The following is a 27,494-nucleotide window of genomic DNA, read 5'->3' as shown; positions in this document are numbered from 1 at the left end:
TTGGTTCCACCAGTTACGGTTAGTCGGTTTGGTTCCACCTTTACAGTTAGTCGGTTTGGTTCCACCAGTTACGGTTAGTCGGTTTGGTTCCACCAGTTACGGTTGGTCGGTTTGGTTCCACCTTTACAGTTAGTCGGTTTGGTTCCACCAGTTACGGTTAGTCGGTTTGGTTCCACCTTTACAGTTGGTCGGTTTGGTTCCACCTTTACGGTTAGTCGGTTTGGTTCCACCTTTACAGTTAGTCGGTTTGGTTCCACCAGTTACGGTTAGTCGGTTTGGTTCCACCTTTACGGTTAGTCGGTTTGGTTCCACCTTAACAGTTGGTCGGTTTGGTTCCACCTTTACGGTTAGTCGGTTTGGTTCCACCTTAACAGTTGGTCGGTTTGGTTCCACCTTTACAGTTGGTCGGTTTGGTTCCACCTTTACAGTTGGGCGGTTTGGTTCTACCAGTTACGGTTGGTCGGTTTGGTTCCACCTTTACGGTTAGTCGGTTTGGTTCTACCTTTACGGTTAGTCGGTTTGGTTCCACCTTTACAGTTGGTCGGTTTGGTTCCACCTTTACGGTTAGTCGGTTTGGTTCCACCTTTACGGTTGGTCGGTTTGGTTCCACCTTTACAGTTGGTCGGTTTGGTTCCACCTTTACAGTTAGTCGGTTTGGTTCCACCTTTACGGTTAGTCGGTTTGGTTCCACCTTTACAGTTGGTCGGTTTGGTTCCACCTTTACGGTTAGTCGGTTTGGTTCCACCTTTACAGTTAGTCGGTTTGGTTCCACCTTTACGGTTGGTCGGTTTGGTTCCACCTTTACAGTTGGTCGGTTTGGTTCCACCTTTACAGTTGGTCGGTTTGGTTCCACCTTTACGGTTAGTCGGTTTGGTTCCACCTTTACAGTTAGTCGGTTTGGTTCCACCAGTTACGGTTAGTCGGTTTGGTTCCACCTTTACAGTTAGTCGGTTTGGTTCCACCAGTTACGGTTAGTCGGTTTGGTTCCACCTTTACAGTTGGTCGGTTTGGTTCCACCTTTACGGTTAGTCGGTTTGGTTCCACCTTTACAGTTAGTCGGTTTGGTTCCACCAGTTACGGTTAGTCGGTTTGGTTCCACCTTTACAGTTGGTCGGTTTGGTTCCACCTTTACGGTTAGTCGGTTTGGTTCCACCTTAACAGTTGGTCGGTTTGGTTCCACCTTTACAGTTGGTCGGTTTGGTTCCACCTTTACAGTTGGGCGGTTTGGTTCTACCAGTTACGGTTGGTCGGTTTGGTTCCACCTTTACGGTTAGTCGGTTTGGTTCCACCTTTACAGTTGGTCGGTTTGGTTCCACCTTTACGGTTGGTCGGTTTGGTTCCACCTTTACAGTTAGTCGGTTTGGTTCCACCAGTTACGGTTAGTCGGTTTGGTTCCACCTTTACAGTTGGTCGGTTTGGTTCCACCTTTACGGTTAGTCGGTTTGGTTCCACCTTTACAGTTAGTCGGTTTGGTTCCACCAGTTACGGTTAGTCGGTTTGGTTCCACCTTTACAGTTGGTCGGTTTGGTTCCACCTTTACAGTTGGGCGGTTTGGTTCTACCAGTTACGGTTGGTCGGTTTGGTTCCACCTTTACGGTTAGTCGGTTTGGTTCTACCTTTACGGTTGGTCGGTTTGGTTCCACCTTTACGGTTAGTCGGTTTGGTTCCACCTTAACAGTTGGTCGGTTTGGTTCCACCTTTACAGTTGGGCGGTTTGGTTCTACCAGTTACGGTTGGTCGGTTTGGTTCCACCTTTACGGTTAGTCGGTTTGGTTCTACCTTTACGGTTGGTCGGTTTGGTTCCACCTTTACGGTTAGTCGGTTTGGTTCCACCTTTACAGTTGGTCGGTTTGGTTCCACCTTTACCGTTAGTCGGTTTGGTTCCACCTTTACGGTTAGTCGGTTTGGTTCCACCTTTACAGTTAGTCGGTTTGGTTCCACCTTTACGGTTAGTCGGTTTGGTTCCACCTTAACAGTTGGTCGGTTTGGTTCCACCTTTACAGTTGGTCGGTTTGGTTCCACCTTTACGGTTGGTCGGTTTGGTTCCACCTTTACAGTTAGTCGGTTTGGTTCCACCAGTTACGGTTAGTCGGTTTGGTTCCACCTTTACAGTTGGTCGGTTTGGTTCCACCTTTACAGTTAGTCGGTTTGGTTCCACCTTTACGGTTGGTCGGTTTGGTTCCACCTTTACGGTTGGTCGGTTTGGTTCCACCTTTACAGTTGGTCAGTTTGGTTCCACCTTTACGGTTGGTCGGTTTGGTTCCACCTTTACAGATAGTCGGTTTGGTTCCACCAGTTACGGTTAGTCGGTTTGGTTCCACCTTTACAGTTGGTCGGTTTGGTTCCACCTTTACGGTTAGTCGGTTTGGTTCCACCTTTACAGTTGGTCGGTTTGGTTCCACCTTTACGGTTAGTCGGTTTGGTTCCACCAGTTACGGTTAGTCGGTTTGGTTCCACCTTTACAGTTGGTCGGTTTGGTTCCACCTTTACGGTTAGTCGGTTTGGTTCCACCTTAACAGTTGGTCGGTTTGGTTCCACCTTTACAGTTGGTCGGTTTGGTTCCACCTTTACGGTTAGTCGGTTTGGTTCCACCTTTACGGTTGGGCGGTTTGGTTCTACCAGTTACGGTTAGTCGGTTTGGTTCCACCTTTACGGTTAGTCGGTTTGGTTCCACCTTTACGGTTGGTCGGTTTGGTTCTACCTTTACGGATGGTTGATTTGGTTCCAACTTTATGGTTGGTCGGTTTGGTTCTACCTTTACGGATGGTTGATTTGGTTCCAACTTTACGGTTGGTCGGTTTGGTTCCACCTTTACGGTTAGTTGGTTTGGTTCCATCTTTACGGTTGGTCGGTTTGGTTCTACCTTTACGGTTGGTCGGTTTGGTTCCACCTGTTACGGTTAGTCGGTTTGGTTCCACCAGTTACGGTTAGTCGGTTTGGTTCCATCTTTACGGTTGGTCGGTTTGGTTCTACCTTTACGGTTGGTCGGTTTGGTTCCACCTTTACGGTTAGTTGGTTTGGTTCCATCTTTACGGTTGGTCGGTTTGGTTCTACCTTTACGGTTGGTCGGTTTGGTTCCACCAGTTACGGTTGGTCGGTTTGGTTCTACCTTTACGGTTAGTCGGTTTGGTTCCACCTTTACGGTTAGTTGGTTTGGTTCCACCAGTTACGGTTAGTCGGTTTGGTTCCACCAGTTACGGTTAGTCGGTTTGGTTCCATCTTTACGGTTGGTCGGTTTGGTTCTACCTTTACGGTTGGTTCCACCAGTTACCATTAGTCGGTTTGGTTCCACCTTTACGGTTGGTCGGTTTGGTTCCACCAGTTACGGTTGGTCGGTTTGGTTCTACCTTTACGGTTGGTCGGTTTGGTTCCACCTTTACGGTTGGTCAGTTTGGTTCCACCAGTTACCATTAGTCGGTTTTGTTCGCTCCCCATCATATCGGGGAAAAGCTCCGATGACTCCGCCCACGCTGTGGTCGTACCAAGTCCTGGACAATATGTACTGGGAGTCATGACGCAGAGGAAACTTTGTTCTGATTGGCTCTACTGAGCACGTGCAGAACTACGAATAGTACAACTACAACTACTACTCGCTGTTTGCCCGTTTCCATGGGGACAGAGGTGGAGCACTTTCAAAAGGTTGTGTTTTCACTGGCTCCAGGCCTCGTCGTGCAAACCGACACACAAAACACGACAAAAGTTTTGTGCTTCCGCTTGATTTCGTTGCCGTGGAAACGGGCCCAGAGTCCGGCTGAGAACAGGAGGGGTGGCGAGAGCGACATGAACAGGCCGCTCACGCCCCTCAGAGACTTTTTCACAGTATTTTAAAAGACATTTGTCCCCTGTCCTCCATCAGGCACGGCCTCCTCCGCCTTTCCAGTTGGAACGTTGTAGTTAGGTGTGTGTGTGTGTGTGTGTGTGTGTGTGTATGTGTGTGTGTGTGTGTGTGTGTGTGTGTGTGTGTGTGTGTGTGTGTGTGTGTGTGTGTGTGTGTGTGTGTGTAGCGGCTGGCCGTCACAGAGCAGACAGGTGGAGATGAACCGTGACCTCATGCTTGACATTCTGGCTTCCTGCCAGAGCCGAACTGGAGATCTGCTGCTGTCGCCCATCCTTTGTTCGGCATTTCTTCCGATCCACACTCGGCATTTGTTGGCTCAGATTGAGGACGTCCCAGTCACAGCTGTCAGTTTGACTCTCTTGAAGGATTTAATGTCTGAGGACTGGAACCAGTGAGCAGGTTGGAGAAAAAACACAAAACACAGTGGCAGGCTCACCAAAAGTCTCTTTTTAGAGATTCAAACGACAGAATGAGTGGTTGAAAGCAGTTTCCCTCTCAAGGATTCCAGAACTGAATCTCTTTTCATCAGAACTATACAAATAGAATTCTGTTCAATCGGAGGCGAGCCCTGGTCCTGACAGCCAGCTGCTCGCCATCAAACTGCCTCCAGGCCTCGCTGTCAGGGGCAGTTTGTGAAAACACCCAGAATGCAGCAGCTTTCACTATGATGCACTCACCACTGCACGTTTATGGGACATTTCACTGTGTCTTCACCAGGTTCCATTAAAATTGGCTTCATGATGAGATTGAGTCATTTCTCAGTACCAATTGTAGGATTTTTGTGAAACTATATATATTTTTTGATCACGTATACTGTGTGCCACGACAAAAGAAACAGTTTCAATGTAAAGATTATTATGGGCTTTATTTCACCAGGCCGGCTCTCGAGGTGAAACTCTTCTGTTTGTGGCCTTCAAACTAAATCATTTAAAGAAAAAACTGAAACAGACACGCTTTCTTGTCTACTGAAGCTGCGGGGATATTCTGCAGTATTTGAATATTTCCTCATTGTATAGTATAAAATCTGACCTGGTGGGGGCAGTAGAGGGCAGTAGAGAGCACCCCCACCCCCCCACCCCCCTGATTCATGTACTTTTACTGCAGATCCAGAAGAACACATGTTTTCTCTGTTTGGACGGAGACGCCAGAGGAAATCTTTCATGTTGCTGTTTGGAGGACGGAGCTGCTTCTTCTAATCCAGGAAGCAGCAGTTTGAGTCGGTACTGAAGCTCAGGAAGCAGGACTGCCAGCGTTCTTAATATTAATAATATTAACGAGTGTTGTATTAGGAACACAAAAACTGCTCCAGTAAGAAGCACGCTGAAAGTTCAACCGCTGGAAGTGAAATCCTCGTTTCATCCTCGAGATGAGGAAAGGAAGCAGAAGGAAGCTGCAGAACCAGACTGTGCTGAGACTTTCCTTCTCTGCCTCGCAGGATGTCGGTGAAGCTGCGATTCCACTCCTCCTCTGACGGAGGCCCCATCCACAGGAGCCGCTCCTTCACCGGGTTCAGCTCCCTGGCAGGCCGACGGTGAGAAACACTGTTGTCATGGAAACGGACTCTCTAAAGTTTAGCGTTGTCACTTGAAATCATTTCCTTGTTGACAGAGCCTTCATGAGCCCGCGCTCGCCGACTCAGCAGTTCTCATCAGGATGAACTAGATTAGGTTAACTTCAGGGAAAACACTTCACTGAAGTAACTTCAGTATTTTAATCAGACTCTACTGTGTATTTTTATATGTACTGTAATCTGATTGATCAGTACTGAGAAGCTGCTCTATGTGGCTTCATCTCTTCACTTTCTTATCCTCCTTTGTCCTCCACGGATTAAAATCCACTTGGAACCGAGTCACACTAGAGTCTCAAGTCACTTCTTCTAGGTCAAGTCAAGTCATAGGTTATAGGCAAGTTACCTTATTCTGAAGTACTACTTTAACATATATTTATTACCTATGTTTCACTAACTATTCACCGAGTTGATTTGTCTTTATCCACAGATGCTTCCATTACATTCTGAGAGCAGCTGGGTCAAAGGTCAAGGTCTTGGTCAGTTTTAATCACATTGATTTCAAGCCAAGGCCAGATTCCCTATCCAGACTGTGTTTTGATGAAAAAACCTCCCTGACCTTTGACCCCCTTAGCCGCCAGCCAGGGTCATGATGTCACTGCATCATGTGACATATCAGAGGACAGGGAACTGAAAACTGAACATTTCGGCTTTGGTTTGACATCAATCCCATTAAAACTGACTGCATAATGACCTAATACCTTTCCCTGACCTTTCCATGACCTTTCCCTGACCTTTCCCTGACCTTTCCATGACCTTTCCCTGACCTAGACCCTGACCTAGACCCTGACCTTTCCCTGACCTTTGACCCAATCGCTCTCAAAATGTAATGGAACCATTAATGTGATTAGTGAAGGGAAGCGGAAGCAAAGCGTCGATCCCACGACAGAACAAAATGTCAGGAGAAAAACAAAGAGAAGCTCTCATCCACTTCCTGTGTTTGTTTGTTTGTTTGTTTGTTTGTTTGTTTGTTTGTCTCAAACATTTTTCCATCTTAAGGACAGACTCAGACTGAGACCGTCGCCTCTGGTTCATTCCACAGAGTCTCCAGAGTCTCACTGCCCTGATCAGTGACGACTCCAGGGATTAATCTTAGAAACGTGACATAAACACACAACACACACTATCAGGAACGTTCACCATCAAACACACAACACACACTATCAGGAACGTTCACCATCAAACACACAACACACACTATCAGGAACGTTCACCATAAACACACAACACACACTATCAGGAACGTTCACCATCAAACACACAACACACACTATCAGGAACGTTCACCATCAAACACACAACACACACTATCAGGAACGTTCACCATAAACACACAACACACACTATCAGGAACGTTCACCATAAACACACAACACACACTATCAGGAACGTTCACCATAAACACACAACACACACTATCAGGAACGTTCACCATCAAACACACAACACACACTATCAGGAACGTTCACCATAAACACACAACACACACTATCAGGAACGTTCACCATAAACACACAACACACACTATCAGGAACGTTCACCATAAACACACAACACACACTATCAGGAACGTTCACCATCAAACACACAACACACACTATCAGGAACGTTCACCATAAACACACAACACACACTATCAGGAACGTTCACCATCAAACACACAACACACACTATCAGGAACGTTCACCATAAACACACAACACACACTATCAGGAACGTTCACCATAAACACACAACACACACTATCAAGAACGTTCACCATAAACACACAACACACACTATCAGGAACGTTCACCATAAACACACAACACACACTATCAGGAACGTTCACCATAAACACAACGAAGACACTCTTAGATCTGTAGCTCCTCACAGAGTGTCAAAATAAAAGACATGGAGTGTCCTTCCTACTCATACAGTTTATTAAAAATGTATATTTTAGTGTCACAGGAGTGAAAGCGTTTGACCAGCAGATTGTGATTTTATACTTTTTACCATTTGTGAGAAGTTGTTGATGAAGAAGAGTAGAAATCCTGGAATTACAAGAAATATTATAGAGCATCGTCCTCCCCTAACATCACATTATAGAGCATCTTTCTCCCCTAACATCAGATTATAGGCAATCTCTCCCCTCTAACATCAGATTATAGAGCATCTTCCTCCCCTAACATCAGATTATAGAGCATCGTCCTCCTCTAACAGCAAATTATAGAGCATCTTCCACCTAACATCAGATTATAGAGCATCTTCCTCCCCTAACATCAGATTATAGAGCATCGTCCTCCCCCAACATCAGATTATAGAGCATATTTCTCCCCTAACATCAGATTATAGAGCATCTTCCTCCTCTAACATCAGATTATAGAGCATCTTCCACCTAACATCAGATTATAGAGCATCTTCCTCCCCTAACATCAGATTATAGAGCATCTTCCTCCTCTAACATCAGATTATAGAGCATCTTCCACCTAACATCAGATTATAGAGCATCTTCCTCCCCCAACATCCCGATTATAGAGCATCTTTCTCCTCTGACATCAGATTATAGTGTGTGTGTGTGTGTGTGTGTGTGTGTGTGTGTGTGTGTGTGTGTGTGTGTGTGTGTGTGTGTGTGTGTGTGTGTGTGTGTGTGTGTGTGTGTGTGTGTGTGTGTGTGTGTGTGTTCTCAGGCCGCCCTCTGCTCGTCACTCTCTGCGCTCTAAAGCCATGGCGGGAGGGAAATCTCCCAGAATGCACTCCTCCCCCCGGGGGTCGGGGGTCATGTGGTCCCTGCAGCCTGAGCAGGTCGACAGGATCTTCCAGGCTCTGCGCCGAGGACTCAAGTACGAGCTGCACTGAAACACACAAACGAACAAACGGCACTTTGTGAAAGTAAAATGGTTTATTTCTCACATTCCTATATTTCATATTCATCTTGTCGTTATTTGGGCTCCAATCCACTGTTACGTAACGTCACCAGAGGTCAAACTAATGCCAATCCAGGTGACACCTTGTTGTTTTAACATTTTCATTTCAGAAACATCTTATCAGACGTATTATTAAAAACGATCCCAGCCGGATACACCACCAATCACCTGGACGAGCCACTGTTGACATTGCCTCTTATTCAGTGTTACATTTATTTATATTTCATTTCATTTTATTTTATTTTATTAATTTGTTTGTAAGTCTGAGGGGTTGGGGTGGGGGGTGGGGGGGTGGGGGGGTGTTGGGGGAAGGGTAGTATGTATTTTGTATGTGTTGTTAAATTCGAAAACCTAAAAAAAGAATACCCAGTTCAGCCACCAGGGGGCGATTGTGAAATTCAATTCAGAAAGTCCTGATTTGCCCAGAATGACTTCTCTTTGAAATGGTACACAAACTGCAATATGATATCATCACAGTACAAGATATGGCTGATCAACAACAAACCTGTGATCATTCGGACAATAAATCAATTATAAATACAATTTCTTTTAAGAAGGCACTTTACCTTTGTCAGACTGCTGAGTAAGCGCTTTAATATTTGCACTTTATGGTAGTTTTTAAGGAATTATTATTTTATCATCTTTGTCTTTGTTTTACCGTATTGTTTGTATATGTTTGTATATGTTTGTAACCTTATATGGTTTTATGTGGGACAACTTATGGAAATTAGCCTCGGGCTAAATCCAGCATGTTTACAGTGACCTGAGGAGATTAGGAAATGAGTCGGGAAAAGATGTCGGAAACTTCAAAACTTTGAAAAAACTTTGAGTAACAAACGATGTGACGTGACGCGTCTGCAGGGAGTATCTGGAGGGTCACCAGGCCGAGATGGACTTCCTGTCGTCACAACAGAGAGAGACCAAGAGGAACTCCAGGCTGGTGAGGAGGGAGGGTGTGTGTGTGTGTGTGTGTGTGTGTGTGTGTGTGTGTGTGTGTGTGTGTGTGTGTGTGTGTGTGTGTGTGTGTGTGTGTGTGTGTGTGTGTGTGTGTGTGTGTGTGTGTGTGTGTGTGTGTGTGTGTGTCAGCCATCCCACTCTGCTTCATATCAGAATACATGTATTTTCCTGTCCGTTCTGCTTCAGAGAGGAGAGAGATACTTTAGATAAACTCAGCCTGACATGAAGTAAATACTCACAAATACTCACAAATACTCCCCGAGGCTGAAAACAGACTGAAGTCACGCTGAAGCCTCATTTTGGATCAGTTACTTTATTTGAGCCTTCTGGTTTAACACATATTCACCACCTTCACCAATGGAAGCTGGGGAAGTTTGTGTTTGTCTGCATGTTTTTATCTCTTTGTTTATTTACATGATTATCTATTTATTTATCTCTTTGTTTATTTACATGATTATCTATTTATTTATCTCTTTGTTTATTTACATGATTATCTATTTATTTATCTCTTTGTTTGTTTATATGTATTTTACTAACTTTTCACAAGAACTGTTCACTCAAATTGCATGAAATCTTCTGGGATGATTTGTCGCTATCCAACGATGGATCCATTAAATTCAGAAAGCGACGGGGTCAAAGGTCAAGGTCTAGGTCACGGAAAGGTTATAAAAGGGTTTTTGTCATGACAAGGTCAGTTTTAATCCGATTGATCTCAAACTAAGACCAAAATGTTCAGCTGTTGATTCCCTGTCCTCTGGTATGTCACACCATGCAGTGACGTCATGACCCTGGTTAACAGTTGGAGGTCAAAGGTCAGGAGGGTATTTTCACCATAACGTGATCGGGAATTGAAAACTGAACATTTTTGTCTTGGCTTGACAACAATCGGATTAAAACTGACAACGTTTTCATGAGGTTGACCTTTGACCCATTCGCTCTCAAAATGTACAACTCATTTACAATCACGCAGTTTAATTTACTGCATCTGAAGATGTTGTCTTGTTTATGATGGTTAATGTTTGAGATCAAATCCTCTTTAGCAGAGATGCTGCTGTTTATGTCATCAGAGGCTTTTTATCCGTCCTACCGTCACCTTATAATAATAATTCTAACAACATATTCTCAATACCGTTTCCAGCAGATTGAACTCTATAGATATTCCTGTTTTCAGGGAGTAATATTGTGAAATACTCTACGAGTTGATCTCCTGGAGAATCCACAGCCTATGACTGATACTTTCCTCTCTGTCCTCAGGCTTTCCTCTACGATCTGGAGAAGGTAACTCAGTAACATGGATGCATTTCAGAGCTTCATTAGTAAAAGACTTCAGTGAAGCTCAGTGTTTCTGTCCCACAGGAGATCCGAGCGCTGGAGAGATTCATACGACGATTAGAGTTTCAGATCAGTAAGGTAAAATAACGCTGTTTGGATTTCTGTTTTTAAGTGTTTTTAGGAACAGCTGGAGTTTTTCAGATATATATCTTTTTAATTTAAGGATAAAAGAGCAGAAAGTTTGTTTTGAGTATTTAAACTCTCAGGGTTTGGATTTCAAGTGAAAACCTCAAACTATCGTCGCCTGTCGAGCGTTCTTTTCAAAGTATTCGTATTCATTACTCAAGTAAAAGTATTAAAGTTCTGAAGTCAAAACTGCTTAAAGTATAAAAGTAAAAGTAATACCATTTAGGACTAAACCGTCCCAGGAGGTGCCAGAGAGGCTGATAGTACAACGACCATCTAAACCAACGTGTTTCTAAAAGACTTAATGACTAGAATGTTGTATCTTATTTTGAAGGCCATTAGCTGGCGGCACTTTGGTTCACTGAGCTCTGCAGCGCCTTCGAAAGGAGTTGATTTTGGACCCAACTAGTCGTCAATTGCAGTAGTCCGACTACATCAATACCTCACATACATGACATGACATGACAACACACACACTTAACAAGTTTGATAATCCGATATCCGATATCGTTCCTAAAGCGCTGACGCGTGGTTTACTGGTTAAAGTTGTATGGATGCACATTGTTTTGTAACAACAAGAAGAAAGATGTGCATTGCAATGCAGACACGACTACAACTGGCACCAATGTGATGCACTTAAAGAGCCATCGACTGAAAAAATGACGAGTCGGCACGAAATCAGTGCTGCAGAGTGAGCGACGATGTTATTTACCATCCATCCAGTAAATACCAACAGATAGGTCGTTTAACAGAAACTCAACCAACATTCACCTGACTGTACAAAGAGGACAAGCTGAAAACAACCTGTAAACAACCTGTAAACAGCTTCTAAACAACCTGAAAACAACGTCTAAACAACCTGAAAACAAACTGAAAACAACCTGAAAACAGCCTCTAAACAACGTCTAAACAACCTGAAAACAACCTGAAAACAGCCTCCATACAACGTCTAAACAACCTGAAAACAACGTCTAAACATACTGAAAACAACCTGAAAACAACGTCTAAACAACCTGAAAACAACCTGTAAACAACCTCTAAACAACCTGAAAACAACCTCTAAACAACCTGAAAACAACCCGTAAACAACCTCTAAACAACCTGAAAACAACCTCTAAACAATGTCTAAACAACCTGTAAACAATGTCTAAACAACCCGTAAACAACCTGTAAACAACCTCTAAACAACCTGAAAACAACATCTAAACAACCTGAAAACAACCTCTAAACAACCTGAAAACAACCCGTAAACAACCTCTAAACAACCTGAAAACAACCTCTAAACAACCTCTAAACAATGTCTAAACAACCTGTAAACAATGTCTAAACAACCCGTAAACAACCTGTAAACAACCTGTAAACAACGTCTAAACAACCTGTAAATAACTGGTGACTAACCCAAGCTTAATTCATCTCTCTTTCTGGCACGGAAAACTCAGAGTTTCCCTCATTTCAGCTCTGATGGTTCTGCAGTTCTGTCAGGTGTGATCATTAAGCTCATTATGCCAGATTAACCCTCGTGGAGATAAACAGACCTGGAACAAGTCAAGAACAAGAACCTCCTTCAGAGCCTCAGAGACCAGGATTTATTTGTGTCAAAAAGATTGTTCTAGATTAATTTCTCGTCTCTGCTGCAGCTCAGAGCTGAATCTGAGCACCAATCACCATCATTTAGGAATGGGCAGGGCTTTTTCTAAGAGATCTGATTGGTCAGGAGGCGGAGCTCTGACCTCTTATCCAGAACATAACCTGCTCCAGAGCAGGTTAGACTTTCAGCGTCAGTTACCAGGTGATTTATCCTGGTGAGAAGTGAGCGAGAGTCGTAGTACAGAAAACCAGAGTTAATCCTGAAGTTACCTGGATAAGAGGAAATCCAGCTTGGTAGTAGCTACCTGGAAACAACCTGAAAATAACCTGAAAAAGAATTACTCCAGTAAAGTATAAACACCTAAAAATTCTCCTGAAGTCAGGTAATGAAGTATTTGTACTTGTTACTTGACGTCTTGCTTGGTGTGCAGGTGGAGGAGCTGTATGAGACGTACTGCATCCAGTGGAGGTTGTGTCAGGGGGTCGTCAACATGAGGAGGGCCTTTTCTCTGTCGCCGTCCACCAGAGCGTCCAGAGAGAGTCTGCTGGAGCTCAACCGCAACCACAGACATAGTCTGCAGGTACACACACACCTACAGTCTGCAGGTACACACACATCTACAGTCTGCAGGTACACACACATAGTCTACAGGTACACACACACCTACAGTCTGCAGGTACACACACATCTACAGTCTGCAGGTACACACACACCTACAGTCTGCAGGTACACACACATAGTCTACAGGTACACACACACCTACAGGTACACACACATCTACAGTCTGCAGGTACACACACATCTACAGTCTGCAGGTACACACACATAGTCTACAGGTACACACACACCTACAGGTACACACACATCTACAGTCTGCAGGTACACACACACAATCTACAGGTACACACACACACAAATATATATATATACATATACTACCGTTCAAAAGTTTGGGGTCACCCAGAGAAGTTTGTGTTTTCCATGAAAAGTCACTTATTTACACACCAGATGTAATAGAAACTATCGTCCAGACACTGACAAGGTTAGAAATAATTATATTTATTTGAAATAATAATTTTTTTCCTTCAAACTTTGCTTTGGTCAAAGAATCCTCCATCTGCAGTAATCCCAGCATTGCAGTACTTTGGCATTCTAGCTGTTAATTTGTTGAGGTAATCTGGAGGAATGTCACCCAACACCTCTAGAAGCTCCTCCCACAAGTTGGACTGGCTGGACGGACACTTCCTGCGTCCCATACGGTCAAGCTGCTCCCCCAGCAGCTCAATGGGGTTTAGATGTGGTGACGGTGCTGGCCACTGCGTTACAGATAGAATACCAGCTGCCTGCTTCTCCTCTAAATACTCCTCCACCCTCTGGAGGTGCTCTGGCTCATTGTCCTGCTGGAGGATGAAACTGGCTCCAACCAAGCGCTGTCCTCAGGGGACGGCATGGCGCTGGAACATGGAGGGATAGCCTTCCTTATTCAAAATCCTTTTCCCTGAACAAACCTCCCACCTTACCAGCACCACAGCAACCCCACACCATCACCTTACCCCACCTTACCAGCACCACAGCAACCCCACACCATCACCTTACCCCACCTTGCTTGACAGGTGGTGTCAGACACTCTTCCAGCATCTTTTCAGTGGTTCTGCGTCTCACTAATGTTCTTCTGTGTGATCCAAACACCTCAAACTCCCACTTCTGTCCAGTCCTCCTCTGTCCAACGTCTCTGTTCTTTGTCCATATTAATCTTTTCTTTTATTATCCAGTCTCAGATTTGGCTCTTTCTTTGCCGCTCTGCCCTGAAGGCCGGCATCCCGGAGTGGCCTCTTCACTGGAGAGGTAGACTCTGGCGTTTAGCGGGTACTATTTAATGAAGCTGCCAGTTGAGGACCTGTGAGGCGTCTATTTCTCTAACTAGAGACTCTAATGTACTTCTCTTCTTGCTCCCACTTCTCTTCCTGCTCTGGTTAGAGCCTGTTAGTGCTGTTCTCTGGAGGGAGGAGGACACACTGCTGGAGGAAATCTTCACTCTCTTAGCAATGGAATAGCCTTCATTTCTAAGAACCAGAACAGACTGTCGAGTTTCACATCAAAGTTCTTTTTCTGGCCATTTGGATCCTGAACCCCCCCCACCAGTGTGATGCTCCAGATCCTCCAGCTGCTCAGAGGAAGCTCAGTTTAGAGCTTCTCTCAGCAGCTAAACTGTTTTCAGCTGTGCTGACATGATTGCTCAAGGGTTTTCTAATCGTCCATCAGCCTTCTGACACAACGAGCAACACATTGGAGCATTAGAACACTGGAGGGACAGGCCTCTATACACCTCTGTAGGTGTTGAACCAACAACCAGACATTTGCAGCTAGAATAGTCATTTACCACATTAACAATATATAGAGTGTATTTCTGGTTAGTTTAAAGTATCTTCATTGAAAAAAACTGCTTTTCTTTCAAAAATAAGGACATTTCTAAGTGACCCCAAACTTCTGAATGGTAGTGTATGTATATGTGTATAGTTGTGTGTATATATATATATATATATAGTTCAGCCTTCCTAAATGACTCCTGGCTCCTCCAGCCTGACTGAGCATCGAAAACCAACCAACTCCTGACGTTTGATCTTTTCCTGCATGAAGAACAAAAAAATAAAAATCAGCTTAATGAAGATTAACGTGTTTTTCTCTTTAGGACATGTCGACGATGGAGGAGGAGCTGGAGGTCCTCCTCGGACAGCTACACATCAAAATGAAAGGTACACACACACACACACACACACACACACACACACACACACACACACACACACACACACACACACACACACACACACACACACACACACACTCACTCCGCCATGTGTTATTTTTATTTTTTTCTTTCCCCCCTTGTCCTGTTCAGCAGCTTGACCAAACAATATGATGTGATCTAGAACCTTCTGGAGTCAGAACAGTTTTTCCTCTAGAACAGGAAGAGACCTGGAGTCTCCTCCTGCTGCTGCTTTATTAGGAGTTGGTATGGCTGCTGTAGGGGGGGGGGGGCTCAAAGAGAGAGAGAAGAGAAGAGAGAGGGGGAGAGGGGGGGATAACATACAATACCCTTGTTCGTGCTTCATATATTATTTGCAGTTATCACACTGATCCAAATACTTTCCAACTGTTATTAGATTAACCAGCCCGAGCAGCTCTATCTAGACAGTAAGATGATTCCCTAGATTAACCGCCCGAGCAGCTCTATCTAGACAGTAAGATGATTCCCTAGATTAACCGCCCGAGCAGCTCTATCTAGACAGTAAAATGATTCCCTAGATTAACCGCCCGAGCAGCTCTATCTAGACAGTAAGATGATTCCCTAGATTAACCGCCCGAGCAGCTCTATCTAGACAGTAAGATGAAGCAGGAACATGAATTAACAAAGAGGCAACAACAAAAGAAAAACATCATTTTGAAAGTTGAATGAATGATGACAGAAAACAGGCAACATCAGTAACATACAGTACCTCACTGATGAGGAGTGGAAATGTGTCGTGTTCTTCATGAACTCCTTCATATTTTAGGTGAACGTGAACTGAACGTTCTGTGTTTCTGTCTGATGACGTCACTGTGAGCGGCGCTCATTGTGGTGTTAGTGAGCGGCTCTCTCAGTTTAATGTTGTTTTAGAGTGTTTCCAGATTTCTGAGTCTTCCAGTGGAAACCCGGCTGAAACTCACCGCTAACGGGCCTTAACATGGAGGAGGAAAACAGCCAATCTGGCAACCACAGAGTCGCACCGCCGCATACGTCATCAAAATGTGAAGCATCACGACAAAAACAAATAGAAGACAGCAGCTCTACCTCAGACTCTGTCTCCACCTTTAATACTGCATCTTCGTATATTTACTGTACTTTCCGGATGATAACCCGCTATGAACTAGTTCATTTTAAAATTTGTGAACTGAACTTTGAACTAGTTCATGTAGAAACTGAAATGTGTGTGTGTGTGTGTGTGTGTGTGTGTGTGTGTGTGTGTGTGTGTGTGTGTGTGTGTGTGTGTGTGTGTGTGTGTGTGTGTGTGTGTCCACTGGGTGTGGTCGGAACTGTTGTGGGGGGGACCTGTAGCGACACCCTGGCACCTGAGGTTATTGGGCCCGGACACCGGGGAGGCCCCAGCGAACCACCCCAGATAGCCACGCCCCGACCCAGAAAGCACCAGATAGAGAATGCAGAGAGGAACCCCCCCCCCCCCCCCCCCCCCCCCCCCCTCCCCCCCCCAGGCAAGAGGAGCCCACAAGAGAAAGATAAAGAGTGCAGGGGCCCGGTCGGAAGACAGTCAACTCTCCACCCCCAGGAGCCTCGCACCCACCACCTATACTCCCGCCCCATGACACCCCCCCCCCCCCCCCCCCCCCCCCCCCCCCCCCCGATCTTGATAGACACACACACACACACACACCCACACACACACACACACACACACACACATACACTTTGGAGGAGGGTGAAGCCCTCCGCCCCCCAGGCCACCAGCCGGGCCCCCACCCGGCCACTGCAAGATCCCATCCTCCACTAATCCAACAGCGAATGGGGAGGGAGCGCCGCACCCCAGCCCCCCCGCGAGCGCCATGCCTGAGCGAGCGCCCCCCGAATTCCAGACGTACTCACACCGGGTCGGGGTGAGACCACAGCGGGAGGTGCTGTGGCCCCATACCCGCCCCCCCCATCCTGTGGAGTGTTGGATGCATGTAGGGGTGTGTCTTTGTGTTTTGAAGAGGTGGATGCAATGTGTGTGTCTAAGGTGCGGTTTAAAATTGAGGGGTCGCGGGGCCAAGCGGCAGAACCCCGAAAGAGGCAGAACCCCGAAAGCGGCAGAACCCCGAAAGCGGCAGAACCCCGAAAGCGGCAGAACCCCGAAAGCGGCTAACCTCCATGTGTTTTCTCTTGCAGGTCTGATCGGCTTCGCCCGGCTTTGCCCCGGAGACCAATACGAGGTGAGAATCTTCACCAGATGAGCCTCAGCTGCTTCTGGCTCCGCCCACAACCTCAGTCCATAAACACAGAGGTCCGAGGGAATCGTTCAGTCCGGTTCAGGCGCCTCACAGCAGGCGTGTGGGTCTGGACCAGTCTGAGCTTTTATTTCATGGCTTCATAATATGGCCAAATCAAATATGACCCAAAATCACAAATGAAAAATACCTCAAGAAATTGGTATTTAATCCTATTAAAACAACAATTCTTCATTAAAAAACCCATTTTGGTACAATAATACAGTTTGAGATCAGAGATGAAAACACAAAACATTTGACCAAGAACCGTCGACACAAAGCACCAGTGGAAAATATTCGATATTTTTTGCGTCCTGCGTCACTTTATTCAAACAATCAGATTTCAGGGGGAAATAGTTTTAGTACTGCAGAGTTAAAAATGTCATCTGGGAATCAGAGCGGCAGCTCAGTCACTGAAAAGACTCAAGCTCCGCCTCCTTGTAGATGGAGGAAACTCTGCTACTGCTCCTGGTCACCATGGTAACCAGAAGTTCTGCACATGCTCAGTAGAGCCAGCCAGAGCAAAGTTCCCTCCGTGGTGTCATGACTCCCCGTCCATATTCTCCTACACTTGGTACTTTATTATGACAGTCACTGTGATAACAATCCTACGGGGTACTTTTATTTTGACAGTCACCGTAATAACAATTCAACTTGGTAGTTTTATTTTGACAGTCACTGTAATAACAATCCTACGGGGTACTTTTATTTTGACAGTCACCGTGATAACAATCCCACTTGGTGGTCTGTCCACTAGAAGGTTCTCCCAGTGTTCATCTTTAGAACTCATTGTTCTCTGCTGTGTGTGTGTGTGTGTGTGTGTGTGTGTGTGTGTGTGTGTGTGTGTGTGTGTGTGTGTGTGTGTGTCTGTGTGTGTGTGTGTGTGTGTGTGTGTGTGTGTGTGTGTGTGTGTGTGTGTGTGAGACTTCAGTATTAAAACTAACAACAGCCCCATCTAGTGGCCCAACATGAGAACTACATTGTTTTCAGTGTTTCTGCCGTTGCCGTGGAAACCTTTCTGAAACCAAATCGATGTGTTTTCACTTGAAGTGATGTGGTGTGAACGAGGCCTGACAGAAGCAGTGTTGTTGCTAATAAATGTTCTAGTGAGTAACGATCCACAGGAACATCTGAAGCATTAATCAACCAGCAGCCTCACTGGTTCTCCTCCAAACGTTCTAACTGAAGTGATTCAGCTCCACTTAACTGGTCAGACAGTCTGACTGAGGAGACGGGAGCAGCTGGGTACAGCAACAACTCAGCTCCAGACCACGTCACAACACACGTTCAAGGTTCCTGTGTTGTTTGGATGATGTCCCTGATGCTGTCCCGACGGTGTCCCCTGGTCAGGTGGTGGTTCGTCTGGGCCGCCAGCGCTGGAGGATCAGAGGGAAGATCGAATCAGACGACACTCAGTTGTGGGACGAGGAGGAGATGATCTTCCTCCCTCACATCCACCACAACTTCCAGATTAAGGTGACACACACACACACACACACACACACACACACACACACACACACACACACGTATATAAAATATATAAAACTACTCAAAAAACAATTTACACAGAAAAAAATGTCAAACAAAATTTGCTAGTGCAGTTTTTTTGTCATTAAAATTGGAAAAAAGAAAACAGAGAAATTATCACAACTTAAAACAAACGAATGAAGCGAATCTAAATGGCTTTAGTAGAAAACTCCATGAAAAAAGGAGAAAAATCTCTCAAAATGGCCACAAAAGCTAAATGAAATATAAATAAATTGTCGCTCTGACTCTTCATGAATACAACTTCCGCTTCTACTTGTCATGAGACGTTTCTCTTCATTTAGAAAATGAAAGTGTTTTGCAGCTTCAGACAATTTTCTTTGGTGGAAAATCCTGAAAACGTGAAGTTCCCGTTTTCCTTCCATCCCTCTTCTCTGGTTTCTTCTATTGATCGTGTTTAAACTGGACCGGGCTTTAGACTGAGATGACTTCCTGCTGCACTTATTTCTGGAGGTGGTTTGCTCCTCCCCCTCCAGGTGACGGAGGCGAAGGGTCTGGGTTGGCTGCTGGTCGGCGTGGTGACGTGTGCGAGCGCCGACTTCTTTGTGGCGCGGCCGCAGCTGATGCTGGTGGACATCACGGAGCTGGGAACCATCAAACTGCAGCTGGAGGTCACCTGGAAGTACGAGCCCACCGCCTCCCCTGTACTCACCTGTACTCACCTGTATCCCAACACACCAGCTGAGACACAGCAGGGGTTCGTTATCCTGGTGGTTCGTCTGCCGGCTGGTTCCTGGTCGGGTGAGGGCTGTGTCCCCTCCCCCGCCCTGGTCCAACCTCTCCCTGTGACCTTTGCCCTCTACAGAAACAACTTGTGCCTGATTACTGCCACCAAGTGTCTAAATGATGCAATAACAACAAAAATCGAATCTAGAGCTACACTCGGTAGAGCACAGATATTCTCTAATGCCACATTAGTTTGCAGAACCAAGTTAGCATCGCTAGCATGTTAGCCGTTAGCTCATATCAATGCTAACTAGCATGTCAGGTAGCTATGTCACTGTGAAACACTGAGCAGGGAGCGTCTCCATGGCAACAGACACTGATCTCCTTTGTTCTCCATGAGGAGCCTCTCATCCACTTTGTATGGGACATTATTTCACTTCTTTGTGATTTATTCATTAACAATTAGTTGTTAACGTCCCAAAATCTAATCGATTGGTCTTTGGATGATGACAAGTCATCGCTGAAGATTTCATGTAATTTGTGTGAGGAGGTTTTTTTTTTAGGGGGGTGGGGAGATTAGGTAAAATACATACATACATACATACATACATACATACATACATACATACAAACCAACAAAGAAATAAATACACGCAGACGAAAACAAAACCTTCGTTGGTGAAGTTAAACTCTGTTTTGGGATTTTCGCTACATAAAAGTTTCACATTTAGATACATTTTTGAAAACAAATCTCCGTTTCCATGGAAACGGCAGAAACACTGAACACAATGTAGTTTCCATGTTGGTCCACCAGTTGGGGCTGTTGGTTGTTTTGGTAATGAAAGTTTAAAATGCAACAACCTCAACAAACAAGCCTTAAATAACCTGCCAACAATGAGCATGAATGGATCCGACGATGGTTTTCCATGTTGTTCAGTCTGTTATTTAGATCATTCCACTGCTGCTCATCTTGCTATTTGAATGCTTTATTTCGGTTAAAAATAAAAAAATAAAAACAAAATCATGTTTTTACAAAATAAACAGACAGCAACCGAAAAAGGAATCGGCTGAAGCCTCAAGGCTTATTTGTGCCTATCCTGTACCATCATAGGATTAACTGAATAATTCACAATAAAACATCACTAATACTCCATTACTACTGAAAAATCTAATTCAATCAAATTTCATTGTAACCTTTGATAATTTTAGACTTTAAAGTCTTCTTGAAAACATACATAGAATTACACATCTTTATTTCATCATTAAGTCCATTCCATAATTTTACACCCAAAACTGACACACATCTGTCCCTGATATTAGTTCTTACTTTGTGAGTGTCAAACATTAGCAAACCCACACACACACACACACACACACACACACACACACACACACACACACACACACACACACACACACACACACACACACACACACACAATCAGCTCATTTCCAAAAGCTAATTTCTACAAAAACCCATAAAAACACCAACACTGCCTCAGCAGCGGAGGCAGACGAAGCGGCACGTCCAGTTTAGTCACTGAAAACTTTTCTTTGTCGACACAACCAGTAGAATGACTCGTGTGTGTGTGTGTGTGTGTGTGTGTGTGTGTGTGTGTGTGTGTGTGTGTGTGTGTGTGTGTGTGTGTGTGTGTGTGTGTGTGTGTGTGTGTGTGTGTGTGTGTGTGTGTGTGTGTGTGTGTGTGTGTGTGCAGTCCGTTTGACAGCGCTGAGAGGATGAGGCCTCTGTCAGTCGGCAGGCAGTCTGCGTCCAGCAGGAAGAGTTCAGTCTACAGCTGGACGGCACCCAACACCCCCTCCTTCACCGAGAAGTACTTCATCGTGAGTACACACACACACACACACACACACTCACACTCACACTCACACTCACACACACACACACACACACACACACACACACACACACACACACACACACACACACACACACTCACACTCACACTCACACTCACACTCACACTCACACTCACACTCACACTCACACTCACACTCACACTCACACCCACACCCACACTCACACTCACACTCTCACACACCCTCACACACACACCTCTTCACGTGTGTGTTCCTGGTCTGTTCTTTCAGTCGATGGTCCGACAGCTGCAGGACCAGGAAGGCTCCCTCCCGTCTCTGGTGCCTAAAGGTCGTCACAACCGAGGCGGCGTGTCGCTGCTCAGCTACCTGTCCAACCCCTCACACACCTCCATCAGCCCGCACAGCCTCTACACACCGAGGTGTGTATCCACCGGGAGCACACACACACACACACACACACACACACACACACACACACACACACACACACACACACACACACACACACACACACACACACACACACACACACACACACTCCGTTATTGAGTGATTATTGAATCAGTCGCTCTGGTTGGTCTCTGCTGGAGCAGCCTGAAGAGGGCGCACAGCTTCCCCTCCGGCCCGAGTCCAGGCACCAGTCTGGGAGGAAGTCAGAGCCAGCTGTCGGTGGGTGGAGAGGACGGAGGTGCGGAGGATGGAGGTGCGGAGGAGGTCAGGGAGGAGCAGTGGGGAGCCATGTTGGATTGTCCTCCAGAGGAGAGCAGAAGCAGTTCACTTCCTGCCCTGCAGAGGTGAGGCTGTGTCTTTAAACGTCTCTGAGCGCTTCAGGCTGCTGATGCTGTCACACAACGTGACACAACATCACACAACGTGACACAACATCACACAACGTCACACAACGTCACACAACGTCACACAACGTCACACAACATCACACAACGTGACACAATGTGACACAACGTGACACAACGTCACACAACGTCACACAACATCACACAACGTGACACAACGTCACACAATGTCACACAACGTCACACAACGTCACACAACGTCACACAACGTCACACAACGTCACACAACGTCACACAACGTCACACAACATGACACAACGTCACACAACGTCACAACATGACACGTCACACAACATGACACGTCACACAACGTCACACAACATCACACAACGTGACACAACATGACACAATGTGACACAATGTCACACAACGTCACACAACGTGACACAACGTCACACAACGTCACACAACATGACACAACGTCACACAACGTCACACAACGTCACACAACATGACACAACGTCACACAACGTCACACAACGTCACACAACGTCACACAACGTCACACATCACACAACATGACACAACGTGACACAACATCACACAAAGTCACACAACGTGACACAACATCACACAACATGACACAACGTCACACAACGTCACACAACATGATACAACGTGACACAACATCACACAAAGTCACACAACGTGACACAACGTGACACAACATCACACAACGTGACACAACATCACACAAAGTCACACAACATGACACAACATGACACAACATGACACAACGTCACACAACGTCACACAACGTCACACAACGTCACACAACGTGACACGTCACACAACGTCACACAACGTCACACAACGTCACACAACATGACACAATGTGACACGTCACACGACGTCACACGACGTCACACGACGTCACACGACGTCACACAACGTCACACAATGTCACACAACGTGACACAATGTGACACAACATCACACAACATGACACAACATCACACAACGTCACACAACATGATACAACGTGACACAACGTGACACAACATCACACAACATGACACAACGTCACACAATGTCACACAATGTCACACAACGTGACACAACATCACACAACATGACACAACGTCACACAAAGTCACACAACGTCACACAACGTGACACAACATCACACAACGTGAAACAACATCACACAAAGTCACACAACATGACACAACATGACACAACGTCACACAACGTCACACAACGTGACACAACATCACACAACGTCACACAACATCACACAAAGTCACACAACGTGACACAACATCACACAAAGTCACACAACATGATACAACGTCACACAACGTCACACAACGTCACACAACGTCACACAACATGACACAACGTCACACAACGTCACACAACATCACACAACAAAACCTGAAGGAAAGTTTCACATCTACACAGCAACGTTCTGAAAATGGTATCTCGTTTCCATGGCAACGGCAGAAACACTTTGCATTTTCATTTCAGAAATGTTTTATATTTAGACAGTAACATTATGAAGACGATGTAGTTACCATGTTGGTCCACTAGTTGGCGCTGTTGTTAGTTTTAGTACTGAAAGCACACACACACACACACACACACACACACACACACACACACACACACACACACACACACACACGCAGAAGAGAACAACGAGCTCGGAGCCTGAGCATTTTCAAAAAGTTCCACCTTGGGAGCCGTTTGCAAAAAGTTTTCAGTTCCTTAGAGCACTGTTGTGGTGAACCGACACCCAGAACACATGCCTACCAATGGGTCACGTCAGCAAAGACATTTAATAAATAAATAAAATGTGTAAAGCACAAAGAGAACTGAAACAAGATATTAGTGAAATTGTAGTACTTTTATTCAGATTTCAGGTTCGTCATGTCAACTTACTAATAAAGTTTTCATCTTTTATTTCTCTAAAACAAAGACAGATTCACAGTTCTAGTTATTTATACATTAGAATTTCTTTACTTGTCCGACTTAAGATCAAATTGTGTAGAAGTGAAATGAGTTTGAAGTCTTTTTATTGGTGCGTGCAGTTAAAGAACCGACTGCTTCATTATTAACGTTGATGTTTGGGCGTCAGGTTGAGGTTCATTATTAACGTTGATGTTTGTTCGTCAGGTTGAGGTTCATTATTAACGTTGATGTTTGGGCGTCAGGTTGAGGTTCATTATTAACGTTGATGTTTGGGCGTCAGGTTGAGGTTCATTATTAACGTTGATGTTTGGGCGTCAGGTTGAGGTTCATTATTAACGTTGATGTTTGGGCGTCAGGTTGAGGTTCATTATTAACGTTGATGTTTGGGCGTCAGGTTGAGGTTCATTATTAACGTTGATGTTTGGGCGTCAGGTTGAGCACGCCAGACATCCTGAGGAAGAGCACAGCTGGACGAGCCCAGGCTGAGACGGCTCAGGAAGTCGACCGTCTGCAGGTAAGAACTTCTGGAAAAGTGACAGTAAAACATCTGAAACACCAAATGTGTGTCTTGTTGTGTTTACGTCCTTCATCATAGTTGCATCCTGAATCATTTCTAATCATTTTGCTTTGAATTAGTTAGACTGTAAACACGGGCAGTGGAAATATAAGTGTAGATTTACATGGCAGATTCTGTAGAATTTACAAACTAGAAGGTACCTCTGACTCGTACTGTGAACGTGTCTTAACCAGTGCATGACCTGAGTGGAGTCGCTCTGTCATGATATGTCCCGTGTAATACAGCTCAGCAGTTATTCAAAGTTTAATTAACTGAAAAAGCTCATCACCTTGGAAAACTCTGTTAAAACTGAAGAATAGGACCGCCAGTCGAACCACTACGGGTCGGCCATCTTTGAACAACATGACAATGTCTCTCTGTCAGAGCAGTGACCTTAGAACCAGCCTGGTAATGAGTGTTCCAGCCTGTAACAGTGGAAGACAGGAACCAGAGAAGCTTCCTGGTTCCGGGTCATCCAGTCTCGTGTCCTTGTGTTCTCGCTCTTTGTTCTGCTTTCTTCCAGAACTCCTCACATTCACCATCGAGTCGCCGGCCGCCGCCGCCGCCCTGCGCCGCCGCCCCGCCGGCGGCGGCGAGCGGCGCTCAGCGTGGAGCTCAGGCTCTCCGGCTGGGAGCTCAGCTGGCCGAGGTGGAGAAAGTCCTGCGGGAACAGAGCAGCTGTGAGAAGGAGCTGAGGGCTCTGGACCATCAGGTTCTTCACCTGGGAACCATCCTGAAGGTACTGCCAGTACTGTTTGACCTTTGACCTTTTCAAGAACTACAACCTGTGTGTGACGCTGGCTGTTTGTTCTAGAACGACCTGTCCCTGATGAGGGGCTCGCCGTCCGAGGAGACTCTGGCTGTGGAGGAAGTCCTGGAGAGCTTCGACTTCCTGTCACATGACTTCAGCGTGGAGGACGACATTTCCTGTTTGGGCAGTTTGAGGTTGAAGGACAGCGGGTGAGAACTGGACAAACCGTCCAACCATCAAGCTCCACTGACCTGTCTCACCTGTCACATGTCTCACCTGTCTCACCCTTCTCACCCTTCTCACCTGTCACCTGTCACCTGTCCCACCTGTCCTGTCCCTCCCTCCCTCCCCCAGCATCAGCTCCTTCCAGCAGAGCACCCTGCAGAGTCTGGGCCTCCTCTCTCCGGACGGCCGGGCGTCGTCTGAAGATGAGCTGCCCGTGGCCCCACTGACCTCTGGGAACTGGGGCCTTGACCAGGCTCTGGAGACTCACCTGGATACCTGCTGCATCCTGCTGCAGGTAGAGTGAGGAAAGTCCCGTCGCTCACGGCTAAATACTGCAGTAGAGTTTCCTTTGTCCTGAATATTCTGTCTCTCCGGCCGTTGTCATGGTGGAAATAGTTTGTCTTCATGAAGAAACGCAAAGAACCGATTCGATTCTGATGAGCAGAAATATTTTCAGGTTAATTAAACTTTATCGAAAAGTCATAAACTATGGTAACTATGGCAGGTTAGTCAGTGGCGCAGTGTTTTTGGAAACAATAGCTGTTTCCATAGCAACGGCAGAAACACTGAAAACAATGCAGCTTCTATGCCAGGCCACTAGTTGGCACTGTTGTTAGTTTTAGTACTGAAAGCACACACACACACACACACACACACACACACACACACACACACACACACACACACACACACACACACACACACACACACACACACACACACACACACACACACACACACACAGCAGAGAACAACGAGCTCTAAACACTGGGAGAACGTTCTAGTGGACAGACCGCCAAGTTGGATTGTTATTATGGTGACTGTCAAAATAAAAGTACCAAGTTGGATTGTTATTATGGTGACTGTCAAAATAAAAGCACATGTGCACAACTGCTAGTTATTACAGTCATTGTGTTTTCATCATTGCTGTGTTAACCGACCCTCAAAAACTCAAAAGTTTTGTGTTTTCACTTTAAATCCTTGGCTGGTGAACGGGCCTGTAGCGTCAACACACCTCCCCGATACTCAAGAATGAAAGTTTACTTTAAAAAGTCTACAAAACCATCTCTCCTGTCTTAAACTAATCCAAACATGGCCGCTGTCTCCCCAGATGTTGAGAGCGAGCGAGTTCGGCCCGTCCAGGACGGAGCTGCTGGAGGAAGTGTGTCTCCAGGCCGGGGTGCTGGACTGGGTGAGCGGCCTGCTGCTGGAGAGGAGCGACAACATCTCCGCTCGAGACCGTGAGTCCTCCGGTGAACCCGAGGGTGGCGTCACACCTGACCGGTTCACCGAGTCTGAATGCTCCTGCTCTCCGCCTGCAGTCCTGCCCAGAGCCCAGGGCTCCAGAGACCTGCTGCTGTTCTGGGATGAGTGTGTGAGCGACAGCAGCTCCCCCTACTGCTGCCATGTGGAAACGTTCTGCAGGACTCTGAAGAGGAGGTACACACATCGGGTGAAGGCTAGGCAGCCAGGACAGTCAGACAGAGGTACACACACTTAAAACACTCATTCTGACTGTTCACCTCACATTCTGACTGTTCACCACACATTCTGACTGCTCACCACTCATTCTGACTGTTCACCTCACATTCTGGCTGTTCACCACTCACTCTGACTGTTCACCTCACATTCTGGCTGTTCACCACTCACTCTGACTGTTCACCTCACATTCTGACTGTTCACCACTCACTCTGACTGTTCACCACACATTCTGACTGCTCACCACTCATTCTGACTGTTCACCTCACATTCTGGCTGTTCACCACTCACTCTGACTGTTCACCTCACATTCTGGCTGTTCACCACTC

The 27,494-nt window shown here is 45.8% G+C and overlaps 1 protein-coding gene across 4 annotated transcripts in view; it reads left to right on the top strand.

Moving 5' to 3' along the window:
- Positions 1–27,494, top strand: part of ripor3 (RIPOR family member 3) — a 61,324-nt gene that overhangs the window by 26,995 nt on the left and 6,835 nt on the right. For all 4 annotated transcript variants that reach the window (XR_013935271.1, XM_080461281.1, XM_080461280.1 and 1 more), the window contains exons 3-21: positions 5,274–5,369; positions 8,075–8,227; positions 9,173–9,251; positions 10,523–10,546; positions 10,625–10,678; positions 12,745–12,894; positions 15,004–15,067; positions 17,236–17,279; positions 18,684–18,809; positions 19,358–19,503; positions 21,263–21,389; positions 21,657–21,805; positions 21,980–22,180; positions 24,587–24,668; positions 25,234–25,449; positions 25,525–25,670; positions 25,816–25,981; positions 26,798–26,927; positions 27,009–27,173. Coding sequence is in view for 3 of the 4 variants with exons in the window: in XM_080461281.1 (XP_080317407.1) it covers positions 5,275–5,369; positions 8,075–8,227; positions 9,173–9,251; positions 10,523–10,546; positions 10,625–10,678; positions 12,745–12,894; positions 15,004–15,067; positions 17,236–17,279; positions 18,684–18,809; positions 19,358–19,503; positions 21,263–21,389; positions 21,657–21,805; positions 21,980–22,180; positions 24,587–24,668; positions 25,234–25,449; positions 25,525–25,670; positions 25,816–25,981; positions 26,798–26,927; positions 27,009–27,173 (2,317 nt within the window). In the remaining variant the exon portion in view is untranslated. The remainder of the gene's footprint in view (positions 1–5,273; positions 5,370–8,074; positions 8,228–9,172; positions 9,252–10,522; positions 10,547–10,624; positions 10,679–12,744; positions 12,895–15,003; positions 15,068–17,235; positions 17,280–18,683; positions 18,810–19,357; positions 19,504–21,262; positions 21,390–21,656; positions 21,806–21,979; positions 22,181–24,586; positions 24,669–25,233; positions 25,450–25,524; positions 25,671–25,815; positions 25,982–26,797; positions 26,928–27,008; positions 27,174–27,494) is intronic.

This window comes from Lipophrys pholis, assembly GCF_963383615.2.
Source record: "Lipophrys pholis genome assembly, chromosome: 4".
Taxonomy (NCBI): Eukaryota; Metazoa; Chordata; class Actinopteri; order Blenniiformes; family Blenniidae; genus Lipophrys; species Lipophrys pholis.
Note: the sequence above shows the minus strand (reverse complement) of the source record. Positions and strands in the feature narration are given on the sequence as shown.